The sequence below is a fragment of the Onychomys torridus genome, chromosome 5, assembly GCF_903995425.1.
Source record: "Onychomys torridus chromosome 5, mOncTor1.1, whole genome shotgun sequence".
Classification (NCBI taxonomy): Eukaryota; Metazoa; Chordata; class Mammalia; order Rodentia; family Cricetidae; genus Onychomys; species Onychomys torridus.
The window spans coordinates 64,921,742-64,936,813 of NC_050447.1; the positions used below are offsets into that span (position 1 = coordinate 64,921,742).

At 42.3% G+C, this 15,072-nt stretch overlaps 1 protein-coding gene across 3 annotated transcripts in view; it reads right to left on the bottom strand.

Moving 5' to 3' along the window:
- The window catches only part of Sfmbt2 (Scm like with four mbt domains 2), a 181,266-nt gene that overhangs the window by 153,110 nt on the left and 13,084 nt on the right, over positions 1-15,072 (bottom strand). For all 3 annotated transcript variants that reach the window (XM_036188305.1, XM_036188306.1, XM_036188307.1), the window contains exon 2: positions 7,464-7,617. In XM_036188305.1, coding sequence (XP_036044198.1) covers positions 7,464-7,560 — 97 coding nt within the window. In that variant the 5' untranslated portion in view covers positions 7,561-7,617. The remainder of the gene's footprint in view (positions 1-7,463; positions 7,618-15,072) is intronic.

A 15,072-nucleotide genomic window follows, 5' to 3' on the forward strand; every position in this document is an offset into this window, starting at 1 on the left:
CTGACGCCCCTTGAGTCATCTGTGGAGACATGCCTACCCCCAAGAAGGACCCCATCTCCTGCAATACAGGAGTTCTCAGGACCTCTCACACCAACAGAATTTGGAAAAGGACAGCAACAACCAAATGCATGCAATGGCCTTCAAGATGGCAACTCTTCTTTGGGATGGGCACAATGGCATAGCATGTAAAGATGCTTGCTGCCAAAGACGGAGGCCAGAGTTCAAGCCCTGGAATCCACAAGGACAGTACTGACTCCTGAAGCTGTTCTCTGACTTCCTAAAGTACATTCATATCTGAGAGAGAGACAGAGACAGAAACGGGGAGACAGACAGAGACAGAGATGAAACAGAGTCATAATGTTGGAAATTTACATAGTTCTGCACATCTGAAGAGCAATTGCCAAAACATTATATAACTGAGAAGCATCAAATAATACACTTCAAGACAAAGAGACAGTATAAATGTCACGTTATAACTTCAACTGCTTTGAGCTAAGCAGTCTGCAATAGTATCATTGTTGGCCTAGACTGTATCTGGGATCACTCAGAAGGCAAAGCTCTGGGTGCCTTTGAAGGAGTTTCTAGGTTGGGTTACCTGAAGAAGGACACCTCACCCTAAATGTGGTTGGCACCATTTATGACCTTGGGTCTTGGCCTGAATAAAAAAAGAGAAAGTGGGCAAAGGACCAGCACATACCACTCTCTGCTTCCTGACTGAGGGCAATGTGACCAGTCACCTCAAGTGCCTGCACCATGACTGATCCTACAGTAAGACTGTGAGCCAAAAGCAAACCTCTCCATCCGCAGCAAAAAGAAAAAGGAACTGATATGTGGCTGTGCACGGTTTTAACCCATCTGCAAGGCGATCGTGAAGAAGAAACGGAGGCGAGCTCCTCAAGGGCCCTTAAAGGAGGACTTCAAATGGTTCACTTCTCTTGTCTTACAAAAATGCCCAGACTCTCACCTTCAACCCACACATCTTTCACAAGAGAGCTGAGTCCATTGGCAAAGAGGAAGTGCCATCTCGGGATGGGATCCTCACTGAAGTGGTATATGCTATATATATGGTATATTTTATAATCAGAAAATGCTAACATTACTTTTCAAGACAAGTTCTCACTAACTCACCCTGTACCCCAAACAGGCCTTAAATTTGTGAACCTCCTGCCTCAGCATCCCAAGAAGCTGGAATGGCATATTCCTCCACCCCCAGGCCCAGCTAAAAGAAGCTCAAGGTAGGTAAACGACCTTACATGTTACCTTCTATGACTAAGTTCCTTAAAGCTGCCTCGAGAGTATATGTCAATAAGGACACTGAAAATCAAACACCCAAGAGAACAGAGCCATTCCCGTCAAAAGTTTCTAAGTCTTGAGCCCCCACCTAAGCAAGGAAGACACAGGACTTGGAGCATCTAAGACACACACAGAAGCAAACAGGCAGCATGCAGTAGTTCTGGTAAACAAAAACACTTCAGAAAAGTAAACCACATGTCAGACCCAGAATGAGATCAAATGATATACAAAAACTGTATGTCCAGCACTGGTAACTCTAGGCATGCTGTTGGAGAAATAAAGTTGTATACAAAACTTAGGTTTACTCATAAGTCAGCCTGTTAAAATCTGCCACATACAAGCCCTCCTCGGGCCTGTGCCCCCAAACAGTTGATTCTCTAAAGGCCCAATGAGCAATAGGTTTATAAACACACAATGTTTATGAGAGATCTCATAAACCAGAGAAAGTATTTACAGCTGATCCATAAACCTCTTAAACCCAAAACGTTTTGCCAAAGAGACTCTGACAGTCCTCTCCACCATAAATGAACTAGGGAAACATTTCCCCATGATGTCATGCAAACCAGCTATGAAAAGCTGCTATGAACATTTCACACCTTACAAAGAAAACAGGCATATTCATTAAACAGCTCCAGCTTCATTTTGTTTTTTGTTTTTGTTTTTAACAGAAAGCTATCTGTGGGACCAGAATATTCCAGAATAAACACAAGGAGAATGTCTTATGAAAAGCTGGAACATAAGTGACTTCAGAATAAAAAATATAGTAAACAAGAGCCCCATACATTTTTTTCTTAATAAAATCAGAGAGAAGCTCACTTTACAATCTGAAGGGAGCCTGGCTTCACAAGGCTGCATAGTAAAGCCTGTAACTGCCACAATACAGGGCTCTGAAAACTGACAGATTCTGCATGAACAAACTTGAGCAGAAGGCAATCTCTCACATGCTAGGTTATTTTTTAAGTGTGCAAAGAGATGGGAAGAAGACACTAAATCACCTCTAGATATTGGTAGCTCCTCCTAGCACCAGGAGAGGCAAACAGCACAATTCTGAACAGCGGTCTAATTAACTCAAAAAGGAGCTATCGTGGCCAGTCCACTGTGGATCTGATGGAACACACAATTGCAGCCTAAAGTTCAACAGGGTGGGGGAGCAGGGTGGGAAAGGGTTACTATTGACTCCCAAGAACTAGTTCCCATAGGGAAGAGTAAGCCTGAACTTTTTTTAAAAGTGCTGACTCAGCCAGACAGTGGTGGCACATCCCAGAACTCAGGAAAAAGAGGCAGGCAGATCTCTGTGAGTTCGAAGCCAGCCTGGTCTACAGAGCAAGTTCCAGGATAGAGTACAAAGCTACACCGAGAAACCTTGTCTCGAAAATAAAAAAAAAAATGGAGCATTAACTCATGTTCTTCCAAACTAAAGAGGCCTGCTTCTTTGATATATTCCCATTGAGAGCCAAGCATGGCACTAGGGTGGCTGAGGCAGGAGAACTATTATCTTTAAGCAAGCAAAGCACAATCACATAAGTAGCCCTGTCTCTTAACACATAGACAATATATACAGAGAGAAATATATTTAATACACATATACTTTCTTTGTGTGTGCACATGTATAAGTGCGTTCATCTGTGTGAGTAAGCCTGCAACTAGGCATGTGCAGAGGCCAGAGGTCAATGCCAACTGTCATTCATCAGGAGCCATCCACCTTTTTTTTTTTGAGCTGAGGATCGAACCCAGGGCCTTGCGCTTACTTGGCAAGCGCTCTACCACTGAGCTAAATCCCCAGCCCCATCCACCTCTTTTTTAAGACAAGCTCTTTCACTGGCTTGCCAGTTAGGAGTTTGTGGCTGGTCAGCAGGCCTGAGGGATCTCCGCATCTCTGCCTCCCCAGCAGAGTTCTAGGCTCATGTCTCAGGTCCTCATGCTCTAGAGCCAAGGACTCCATTGCCTGAGCTACCTTTCTGGCCCTACTATTTTTTATGGTTTGGAAATCTCAAGTTCACGTGTTCCTCTTCCTTCTTTTTACTCAGAGGCTGGTCTTACCTGCATATACAATACCACAGGCTCCCCTGGGAAATGACATTGAGCAGGTCTGAACAAACATCACAGAACCTCTTACTATGGTATCCCTACACTGTTCTGCTTGCTTTTATTCTGACTGAAGACACTCAGAATTTTGGTGGGCTTCATTCTCATGTGCCTCGGGGTGCTCTGCCTGCTGGGGAGACCTGAGGTTCCTGGACTATTTGTCTATCTGCACTGACTTCAGGCACATTCTCTCTTTATTTCTGGGAGGGAATGCCCTTTTATCTTATTTCAAGAGCAGGCTTCACATTTGAGTTATTGATCCCAGCTAAGATTTGAGCTTTCCTGAGGAAAAGCCAAAAAGTGAAAGAAAGAGAAAAAACCACTCAGTTCAATCCAGCTGGGATGGATCTCACAGAAGAATCATCATTTCAAGGGGGTAAATCAGCCGGAGGCACAGAGTGGACAGAAGGACAGAGGGGACAGAGGGACAGAGGGGACAAGGGACAGAGGGACAGAGTGGACAGAAGGACAGAGGGGACAGAGGGACAGAGTGGACAGAAAGACAGAGGGACAGGACAGAGGGGACAGAGGGACAGAGTGGACAGAGAGACAGAGGGACAGAGGGGGACAGAACAACGTAGCAAAGAAAAAGGCCCTGAAGCCACAAGACTAGAGTTCTGTCCCTTGATCATTAGTCAGGACAGTTTTCTAAGGAGAGAGCTATACAGACTCATTCATGTTCTCTCTCTCTCTCTCTCTCTCTCTCTCTCTCTCTCTCTCTCTCTCTCTCTCTCTCCTCCCTCTCCCCCTCTCTCCTCTGTCCTGGGAGTTGAACCAGGGCCTCCCACATCTCATACAATGAGCTACAATCCCAGCCCCATTTACACATTTTTTTGGAGACACTGTCTCAACAAGTCCCCAGGGTAGTCTTGTACTCTGTAACCCAGGCTGGCTTCAAACTCACAGTCTCCCTGTCTCAACCCTCAAGGAGTTAGGATTATGAACCAGCATGGCAGGGTCCGGCAAGCTACAGTCTCTTAGGTGGTGTCACTTGCTAAAGAGATGCCCTCATGTGTCACAGAACAAAAGGAGAAGGAAAGGAAGAGAAGAAGAAGGAATCTGCGTGATGTACGAGAAGGGTGTCAGGATTCCTGATGACGTCAGTACACCAACTCCAGGACCTGAGACTAAACCTGCTTCCAGCACACCACTCATGCAACTCCACCTTGTGGTCCAGTTTCCTCATCTGTAAGAAGGGCCTGAAAAAGCAGTCACTTTACTGGGCATTGAAGATTAAGTCAGCTTAATCCTTAACATGCGAGGGACTCTAAAGTATGAGCACTTATGAACAGAAATCCTGCTTATATGCCATTTGTCCTAATTCACAAGTCCATTTAGAACCCACTGAATATATCAAATATGCCTTATTCTGCACATCCACAAAGCTCATCTGAAAATCAAAAACAAAAACAAAAAATGTTCTGAGCATCTCTAAGCATGTCCCAGTGAGTTCACAACCAGATATCATCATAAATGACTCTAGAAAGGAAGCTATTTCATGTTTCAACATGTTGAGAAAAAAAAATAATGACTTGGGGGCTGGAGAGATGGCTCAGAGGTTAAGAGCACTGGCTGATCTTCCAGAGGTCCTGAGTTCAATTCCCAGCACCTACATGATGACTCACAGCCATTTATAATGAGATCTGGTGCCTTCTTCTGGTGTACAGGCATATTATATACGTGGTAAATAAATAAATCTCTTTAAAAAATGACTTGAAGAATCATACTTGATCATGTTATTAACAGATGTGATTTTGATCATTAAGTCAGCCTGTGTAGTCTACAAGGTTTTAGACTCTCTTTAAAAATTTGTGGCACTATGCTGAACTCATGAACTCCTGAAAATATGCTCACCCACATAAGACCACACAAGCCAACATGCCAGTGTGGGTGGGGGAAGAGCACATAGACCCCATCCATATTGAAGAGCTCCGGCAGTGGATGGCTACCAAGGGAGAGGCTGGATTTCTTTCTGGGAAAAGTCCCTGATAGTTTGCCCATGCCCACATGGTCAGCTCCACACTCAACTCTATGTGAGCAACACTAGTGGGACTCAATAGGTATAATCAACAATAATTACAGCTAAAGAAGACATAAATTTGAAAGAGGCAATGGGGCAACATGGAAGGAGCTGGAGGCAGAAGAAGGGATGGGTATGATGAAAACACATTGCATTCAAGTATGAAATTCACATACAAAAATTTTAATTTAATCTAAAGAAACTGTAGCACTATCAAAGCCTCCATATCACAAACATATTGAAATACTAAGAAAGAGGGACACATAAACCCTTAGCACAGTGGGGAAAGATCTGGATCAGAGGCTGAAAAATATAAACACAATTTAGATTCATTTAGCAATCTTAGTATTAAAGATTGGAGCATCTTGTATGATTTAAACCATCCACTGCATGAGAGCAAAGAACAAATCATGAATGAGTATCTACGATGGGTTTTCAGCCTGGAATCCCCAGACTCTGATATCATTCTGAAGAACTTGTCAGTAAGAATAATTTTCTGACAGTAGATTATCAGTAATGAGCTTCAGAATCTACTTACGCTAGAGAGAAATATGGCAGCTGTGTGAAAATGAAAACTTATCATTGAAAATGACACAGCCTCAGACAGCGATGCGTGCAGAAGATGCACTATAAAAATAAAGGAAATGCCCAGGAACTTCCAAAGTGCAAGTTCACTTTACTGAGCAGATAGAAAAAGACTCGGGGTTAGGAAGTAGTACCAGAGTGATTGCTTGCCTAGCATGCTCAAAGCCATTGGTTCAATCTCCAGCACCATTAGAAAAAAAAATATACTTGGGGCTGAAGAGATGTCCCCGTCAGTAAAGTGCTTGCTCACTGTACAACCTTGAGGACCTGGGTTCAAATCCAAGCATCCACATAAGAGCCGAGTGTAGCGGTATATACCTGTAATTCTGGTGCTGGGGAGGCAGAGAGAGAAGGAAGATCCCTGAGACTTGCAGGCTAGCCAGTAAAGTAAAACCAGCAAACCCCCACTAGGTCAGCAAGACCTTTCCTCAAAAAATAAGGTGGAAGGCTGGTGTAAAAGTTCAGCGGGTGGAAAGCGCTTGAGGCAGAAGCCTGCTGACCTGAGTAGGAAAGTTGTCCTCTGACCCCACACGTGACCCACAAACTTCTGCCTGAATTATTATTAATAATCAATACAAGTAAGTAAGGTGGAGAGCATGGAAAAAGACACCTGAGATCAACCTCATGTACATGATTAAAGTGAAGACAAACTTGCTAATTTCATTAGACAGTGGACAACTCTCCCCCTCAGTTAATGGGCACCATTTTGTATTAATTCACTGTACCAAATATTACCGATTCATAGAGACTCTCTTGCCTTTATTTAATTTGCTGATCTATAAATCACGCAAGTCTATTTTCAGAAAAAGAAGTATACTTTTAAAATAAACCATCAAATAAATGTTTTTAGAGATGCATTTATAAAGTCATTAAATATTAAAATCCAATCAAACACAATCTGGGTTTTTTGTTTTGTTTTTTGTTTGTTTTTGTTTTGTTGGGGGTTTTTTTGGTTTTGGTTTTGGTTTTGTTTTTTGCTTTGTCTTATCCAGTTACATCACACAAATGCACATGACCTAAATTTCTTTCACACTGCATACTTTGAAAAGCCATGCTCGATACTTTGGAGGGTATGTCAGTGTTGTGTTATCCCCCAGCTCTTCTTTTCCATGAAAACTAACCTGGACACTGCTGAGGTGCAGCACTGTGGAATAGTACAGTCACTAAGTACGAGAACAACATGACAGTTGTCAGGTCAGCACTGATGTTCATAGACATTTACTAGCAGAAGGCACTGAGACTTAGAAGTGCTATGTCACCACGATGTAACCTAGCACACTCTGCTTGTATGGTCAGCATTAATACTGACCCCAAATCATCATAATTTGAAACCTGCTGTATCTGTAGACATATGACTTGACTAGACAGCAAACGCTAACAGCTGGTGGTAGATCAACTCTAGACATGCTTCCCACTGTTCCTGAGCATCTCGGGATCCATGAGCCACATTTTCAGAAAAACCAAACATGCAGAATCCTACCTGAATCAAGATCCCCATTCCCATTTGCTGGGCCAGTTTGCTTTTCCAATGGTGAGGATGAGTTTTGCATCTTGGAAACTGAGAAACGACTCTCCATGCTGATCAGTGTTGGGACCTCTTCTCTTAGTTCATCCTTCGGCAAGTTATCTAAGGACTACAAAAAACAGAAGATCAGAGGACTTCAGTCGGATTCAAAATATTAACTCATTTAGCTCTCCTAAGGTAACAGAACCCCAGCAGAGTGGCCACCAACTCACTGTAACATTTCAGAAGCAGGGTAGTGCAGTTGCCAACTGGAAATACCAGGAATTAGGCCGAAGGGCAGCACATCACATCTCCACACAGCGTCAACAGCAAAGGTCACAGCACATCAAAACTAGCTATTGTCTAGAGGTCATTAGCACCACTAACATGGACACATTTTCACCAACAAATACAATCTAAGTGCCAATCTACCAGGCTGACATCAGACAGCTAGAGAGCCATCTCTCCCTTGATGGTACAAACTCATCTCAGCCCCAGCACTCCACATGCATTCCTGACTCTGTAAGAAGTCATCCTGTCTCACAGTGAGTTGGGACTGAGAACAGTTATAGAACCCTTGACACATTGGCTTGCTTGTTTTCACAAGTTAGAAATGGATAAGAATTTCCCCATCATACAATAGCTCTGCCATTCCTCACTTACATTCTGTTATGTCTGGGAAGAGAAACAGGTAAAATTACAGACAGGTCCCATAGAATCCTACAACATAGTTCATTATGCCAGAGACCATGAGATACTGGGAGCAATGTTTAATAAGACCAGCATGCTCACTCAGCTCTGGTAGATAGCACAGTCATGGAGCCGTGTTTCTATGTGCAGCGTTAGCTGTCCTGGAACTCCCTCTGTAGACCAGACTGGCCTGGAACTCAAGAGATCCACCTGTTTCTGTCTCCTGGGTACTGAAATCGAAGGCTTGCACCCCCTCACCACACCTTCCACCTCCCCAACCCCCTGCTGCATTTTTAAATCTTTATTCATTTGGGGCTAAAGGATGTGACTCAGTTGGGAGATTGCTTGCCTAGTGTGCATGAAGCTCTAGGGTGGATCTCAATACCATACAAACCAAAAGTGATGCTGCACACCTGGAATCCCAGCACTCAGGACTTGTGGGGAAAAGGAGGAGGATCAGAAACTCAAGGTGGTCCTTGGCCTCATAGCAAGTTCAAGGCCAGCCTGGGACACATGTGTCCTCTCTAAATTTTTTTTTAATTTATATGTAATTTCATATATTATATTATACATATATAATTTGTATATTTCACGTGTAGATAAAAACTAAAGTAAGCTAAAGGCAAAACTAGAAAGAATATGGTGCATGTATGTCTAAAAATGGAATAATGTGTAGCTCACTTGTTAATAAGTGGTCCAAGAATATCACCTCCTTAAAACACATACACACACACACACACACACACACACACACACACACACACATACCACATGCATGTATACCTACCTCTAGGATTACTAAGTTTTCTTTCCTAGAAAACAGTTAAATCTCTGATCAACTGTAGGTTCATAAAAGAGTATGGCTCTGGGAAATGAAGGGGGAGTGGATCTGGAGGAGAGGGGAGCTGGGAGGAGCTGGGAGGAGTAGAGGGACGGGAAACTGTGGTCCAGATGTATTGTATAAAAGAATCTATTTTCAATAAAATATAATACAATAAAAACCATAATTGTTTTATATATATATATATATATATATATATATATATATATAGTGTGTGTGTGTGTGTGTGTGTGTGTGTGTGTATAAATGGAGTGTGAATTCTTTGTGCAATGGCAAGAAAGTGTGAAAACAGCTCCAGTCACCAGGAAGAGGCTGCAAAGTGCCAAGTACCCAGAACTAAACTTTCATTACATGCGTATTTATTTATCCACCTGTTGCATCAAAACACATCAAACACTGTTGGAAGGAGCCCAGGCTAGTTCTCAATTAAAGTACAAAGGACGAAAATGCTTGCTTCAGACTGGAAAGTGTAAGACCACCTGAAGTGGTTCGTTAAACAGTCGTCTGAGCATCTTGCTCGTGAATAAGCAAGTAGGGTGACAAGCAAAGGTATAAGACACCTCCAAACAACTGGATTATCTTTTTTCATTCAATATTCTCTAAGCACAGAGGCTTATGTTTTATGAAGCAAGCATAAGGATACATGACCAAGATGTTGATGATACAAAAAGAAAGAACAAAAATTAAATCAAAGGCTGAGGAGATGGCTCAGCTGCTAAAGCATCTGCTATGTAAGCCTGAGGACTGGAGTTCGGATCCCCAGAACCACCATAAAAGCTGGGTGGGAATGGCAGCCTGTCCATAATCCCAGCCATGGGAGTGAAGAAAGGGGAACCCAGAGTAAGCTGGCTGATAAAATAAGCCAGCTTGCAGACCTCCAGGCTTATCTGAGAGACCTTGACTCACTGAATAAGGTGAAGGACTGAGTGTGATTCCTGACAACCTTGGGCCTCGAGTTTCTTGAGTGAAATTTCCTCCTTCTGTTTTGTCTGTTTTTCTCGAGTATTTTGTCACAGCAATGGAAAGCTGACTGACTGAAAACAGGAAAGTGCAGTCAACGGTTACGGGGTAAAACTAAAGCCGTGGAGAAGGAATAAAGAAAACAAGCGTAATCAACAGAACACAGTGGAAATAATCCTAGCAAAAAACAATCTTTTCACAGCATGTAGCCACTGAGGCTAGAATAAATCACTACACAGGCAGCTCTCAGTCACTAATGTAGCCTATGGAAATAGTTCGGGGGGAAAACTATTAAATATAAGAATGGCACACTACTTCACAGAAATTTCTGTTTACCTTCCTTTTTTAAAGTCTATTTTACTTTAAATGGGATAGGAGGTCGAGTCTTACTAGTGACAAGTGATTAATCCATTAAGCTTAGCAAAATAAAGATGGAGTATTTTAGGCTGGAGATTAGCTTGCTGTTCCAGTGTTCCTTAGCATGTGGGAGGCCCAGGGTTCCTGACTCTCCAGAAAAACAAAAATAAAAGACACACACACAGGCACATGCACGCATGCACACATACATGCACATTCGAGCACAGGAACTCATGCACACACTCACTCACCCACAAAACGATGTTTGTTTAAGTTTTTGTTTGTTGTTTCTTTTTACACAGAATCCCATAGAGCCCAGATAGGCCTCAAGTTCTCTATGTAGCTAAGTCCGGCTTTGAACTCCTGATCTTCTGGCCTTCATGCACCAAAATCTAGGATTAGAGGCATGTTGGCCATCCCTGGCTAATAACAGGATATTTTAAAAACCAAATCCTTCCCCTAACAACAATACTCTCATCCCCAACCCACAAAAAGAGCTTTTAAAAAAAATAAGGAAGCATATTTCCTTTTCAGTGTGCATGTGGCTCTGTGTGTGTGTGTGTGTGTGTGTGTGAGTGAGAGAGAGAGAGAGAATATGTGCGTGTGTATGTGTGAGTGTGTGTGTATGCCTTCATCTTTAAATCTTCCACTAAGCTCCACTCCCATCATTTTCTACTCCTATTTTTAAATAAACTCTATAATTTCAAAACCAAAGTTCAAATTATCTATTTAAATGTGGTAGAATTATTTTTTCCAAAGACATATAAAGAAAGTTCAGCAAGCTGTGCTCTAAAGGGGAACTTCCTTTTCTTACAATAAGCTGAGGCATGACAATTGGCTCCTCTCACCTCCAAAGCAGAGGAACTAGGGAACCACAGCATGGGAACTTACTACAGAAGTCTCCTTGGCCTTGTGAAAAGAACCATTAACTTGAATATGGAGTAACTAAGCCATTATGGAGCTGTGGGACATCAATGAACCTCTCTGTGCCTCAAATCAGCTAAATAAGAGGCTTGATTACATGCAATCAAAGACCCTGTTCAATTCTAACAGGCTGAGGAGCTATGATGCCTCTTCAGTATTAATTGTGTATTTTCTCCATCTGACTATGATTTTATCGGAACCACATTTAATACAATGAACCTTCTCCCTCTCTTAGCCGGATTATTCCTTTTTCCTTTGTTTGGGGTGTACTTACAGAATACAACTAATTCTGCTGTGAGTTAAGCGGAGCTTGGTCAGGGAGAAAACGAGTTTAAAAGGACACTCATTGGATATTATTAGAAAACTCTAAAATCAGGATGGAATTATAGATTCTGAATATCGACACCATCCAAAGAAACTTTCTATACCTCCCCTGTGACATGGTACCCACCAGTAATATGTGGCTCCTGGCACACGAAACCTTGCTAGTATAACTAAGGATCTGGATTTCAATCTCAGAATCTGGGGTTTCGGAGAGGGAAGATTTGACACAGGGTCTCAGGTAGCTCAGGTTAGTCACAAACTGTCTATGTAGCGAAGAATGACACTCAAATTCATGAATCTACTTCCTCCACCATCCAAGTACTGAGATTATGGGTGTGTTCCACAGGGCTTCATTAAAGCAAATTGATGTTTAAATATCTGGAGTTGCAGAGATAGCTAAGATAATCAACTGCTTGCCTTACAAGCATGAAAATCTGCTAGTAAGTAATCCCCAGACCAGACAGTTGTTTCAAAGAAAAGCCAGGCACAGGACACTCACACAATCCCAGCACTGCAGAGGCTGAGACAAGCAGACTCCTGGGGCCTGCAGGCCTACTGTGTGAGTTCTGGGAGAGGGAGACCCTTTCTAAAGAAAAATAAATAAATAAATAAAAAATTTAAAAAAAAAACCAAGGGTGGGTATTTACAGGGTGGGGATGGGGATGAGCTCAGACAGGACTCACTCTGGAAGCTGAGAAGAAGCTCTTTAAACCCCTAGGAATTTTACAGGTTGAAAGCATTCTCTGAGAGACTTGCTGTCAGAAGGCTCATTAAGACCTGCTGTGGACAGACTTGGACACTTCCTGTTAACTAAACTTCAAGATCATATGGCATAGGAGGAGTTATCATGTTGACTTTAGGATGCTGGGTCCATTGTAGATGCACTTCTACAAAACAAAAAATCCGGAAAAAGAGCTGCCAGACAAAGAATCAAAAGCAAGATTTTAAATGAACATGCACACCTTGATCCTGGAAGAACACACACCAAGAGCAACAGCAACTAAGCAGCCTTGAGCATAGAGAACCAAAGCCCAACACCAAGGCAGAGAATACACTCCAGTTCAATGGCGCATCACACTCTGTATAATAAAAAAGCTCTCAACTAAATAAAGAAACAAAAAAACAGGGTGTGTACACACACACACACACACACACACACACACACACATACACACATACCTTAAACATTCACAGGAGTCCAATAGTTGCATACTAGACACCCCGGCACTGATAAGCCACATTTGAGACTGAGACACATCCTAAACCACCGCCAATTCTTGGCTCTCTTTTAAAAAGAAAAAAACTATTCATTTAATTTAATAATGTCAAGCTTGTTAAAAGAGAACTAGAGATTTCAAAGCCTAGGAAACTATAAACAATCCCATTTCCCTCTACTAGTAACATGTGACAAGCTTCCTCTAATACTAGACTGTCCGCAAGTGTGCTGGCTTTGATAGCACACAATGTCAAAGGAGAAGCAGTCTTAGAAACCAACCTATTTATGTTACACTAAAACTACAATTACTTCTCTTGTTTATTTGTAAATGTGAAAAAAAAAATCCCACCTAAAAAATATTGTCAGACACATAGCTTTTCTGAAAAGTGTGGGGAGGCATGAATGTACCTATTAATAAATCAGATATTGGTGGCTTCTCTGACACCTATCCAACAGGGGGAGGTGTTGATAAAGTGTGTGACTTCACAGTGATTCAACTCTGTATTCATTTGTATCTCACAAGACACCACAGAAGGGTAATCTGTAAGTCAGACATTGATGTAAATGTACCAAATGGATCATTCTAAATAGAACTCAAAGGGAACAATATTGGCAACAAAGAAAATCTCCAAGATGAGCTGAAGAATTAAACCTCACATCACTCCAAGCCTTTCTCTCCATGTGGGTATGTGTGCATGTGTGTGTACAAGGAAGTAGAAGTGAGTGTACATGGAAGCCAAATGCAAAAAGCAGGTGTCACAGGTGCTCACAGACTCAGTGAGTAAGCACCAGGGACCTGCCTGGCCCCACTTCCTCCCAGACAGGATTATAAGTACAGCTTACTTTTTCATGTGGGTGCTGGGGTCTTATTCAGGAGCTCATGCTCACACACAAGGCCTTCCTCAGTGAGCAACCATCCCAGCCCCACCAGCCTTTCTTTATGCCCTCTCATATGGCTGAAAAATGTTTCTTTGGGCACATGGCATGTCACATTTTCAGGTTTTCAACATTGTTTACAGTTTCTTTCCTGCATAATTGTGAATTCCTTGCCAGAAATCCAGGAAAATAAAATTAAATAAAAACAGTAAACGAAAATCACTTTTAACCCTAACACCTAGGAAAATCATTTACATGCATTTCTGTCTTCTCAAGATGGTTTCTTGGTGCACATTTTTGTGAGTTCATAAAAAATTCAGAATCTAACCCAATTTTCATCTAACATTACATAGAGAGCATTTTATCATGCTGTAACAATACTTTGAGAGCAGGAAAAATGGTTGTATAATGAATAGGGTAATGTTTTTATGCATATTATCAAGTAGAAAAAGTTTTTGCTGAAAAGACTATTCGCATTGCAAATGCTATCTCTGGTTTAAAAAGAATTACAGTGTGCATTGATGTGCTCATCCAGACACTTCAGTTCCACAAGAAAACAGAACAGGAATCGCCCATTGCCTGAGCTAACTCTGCAGAACATAAAGAAGCCAGCAAAACTGCAATTACAGCTCCTCTCCATAATAAAGAACATAGGGTCTGGGGAAATATGTGACTCTATCTACAAAGTGCCAACCAGGAAAACATGAGAACCTGAGTTCAGATCCCTAGTACATATGTTTCAAAAGAAAGAAAGAGAGAGGGGTGGGGAAGGGAGGGAGGGAAAGAGAGAGAAAGAAGGAGGGAAGGAGGGAGGAGAGAGAAAGAAAGAGAGGGAGGGAGGGAGGGAGGGAGGGAGGGAGGGAAGGAAGGAAGGAAGGAAGGAAGGAAGGAAGGAAGGAAGGAAGGAAGGAAGGAAGGAAGGAAGGAAGGAAGGCATGCAAGCTAGGTGGCCAGCCTTCGTAACCCAACACTTGATGAGGAGCTAAGGGAAGAGGCAGGTAGATCCCTGGAGCTCACTGCACAGACAGTCTAGCCCATCAGTGAGCTCTCTGTAGGTTCGTGAGACCTTGTCTTAAAACACAAAGTTGAGGGTAATGGAGGAAGACAATGTTGACCTGTGTCCTCCACATGAACATTCATGTGCACACACATATACATACATACACACATGTACAAAGTAAAAGGATAAATTAAGTATGGAAATAGTACTAATTTCTACTTGTGGCAGTGTCCACTAGTACCTTTGTCTGCTCCAGTCTACACTAGAACTTCCCTAACTGGATGTAGATGATGTCTAGAGATTTTTATCGCCCTTTTTCAGGATCTGCCGATGTCTTCTCTCTGTTTCTCCCTGTTGTTGTTGGGGCACACTCCTAGTAGCTCCCTAAGAAAGGACT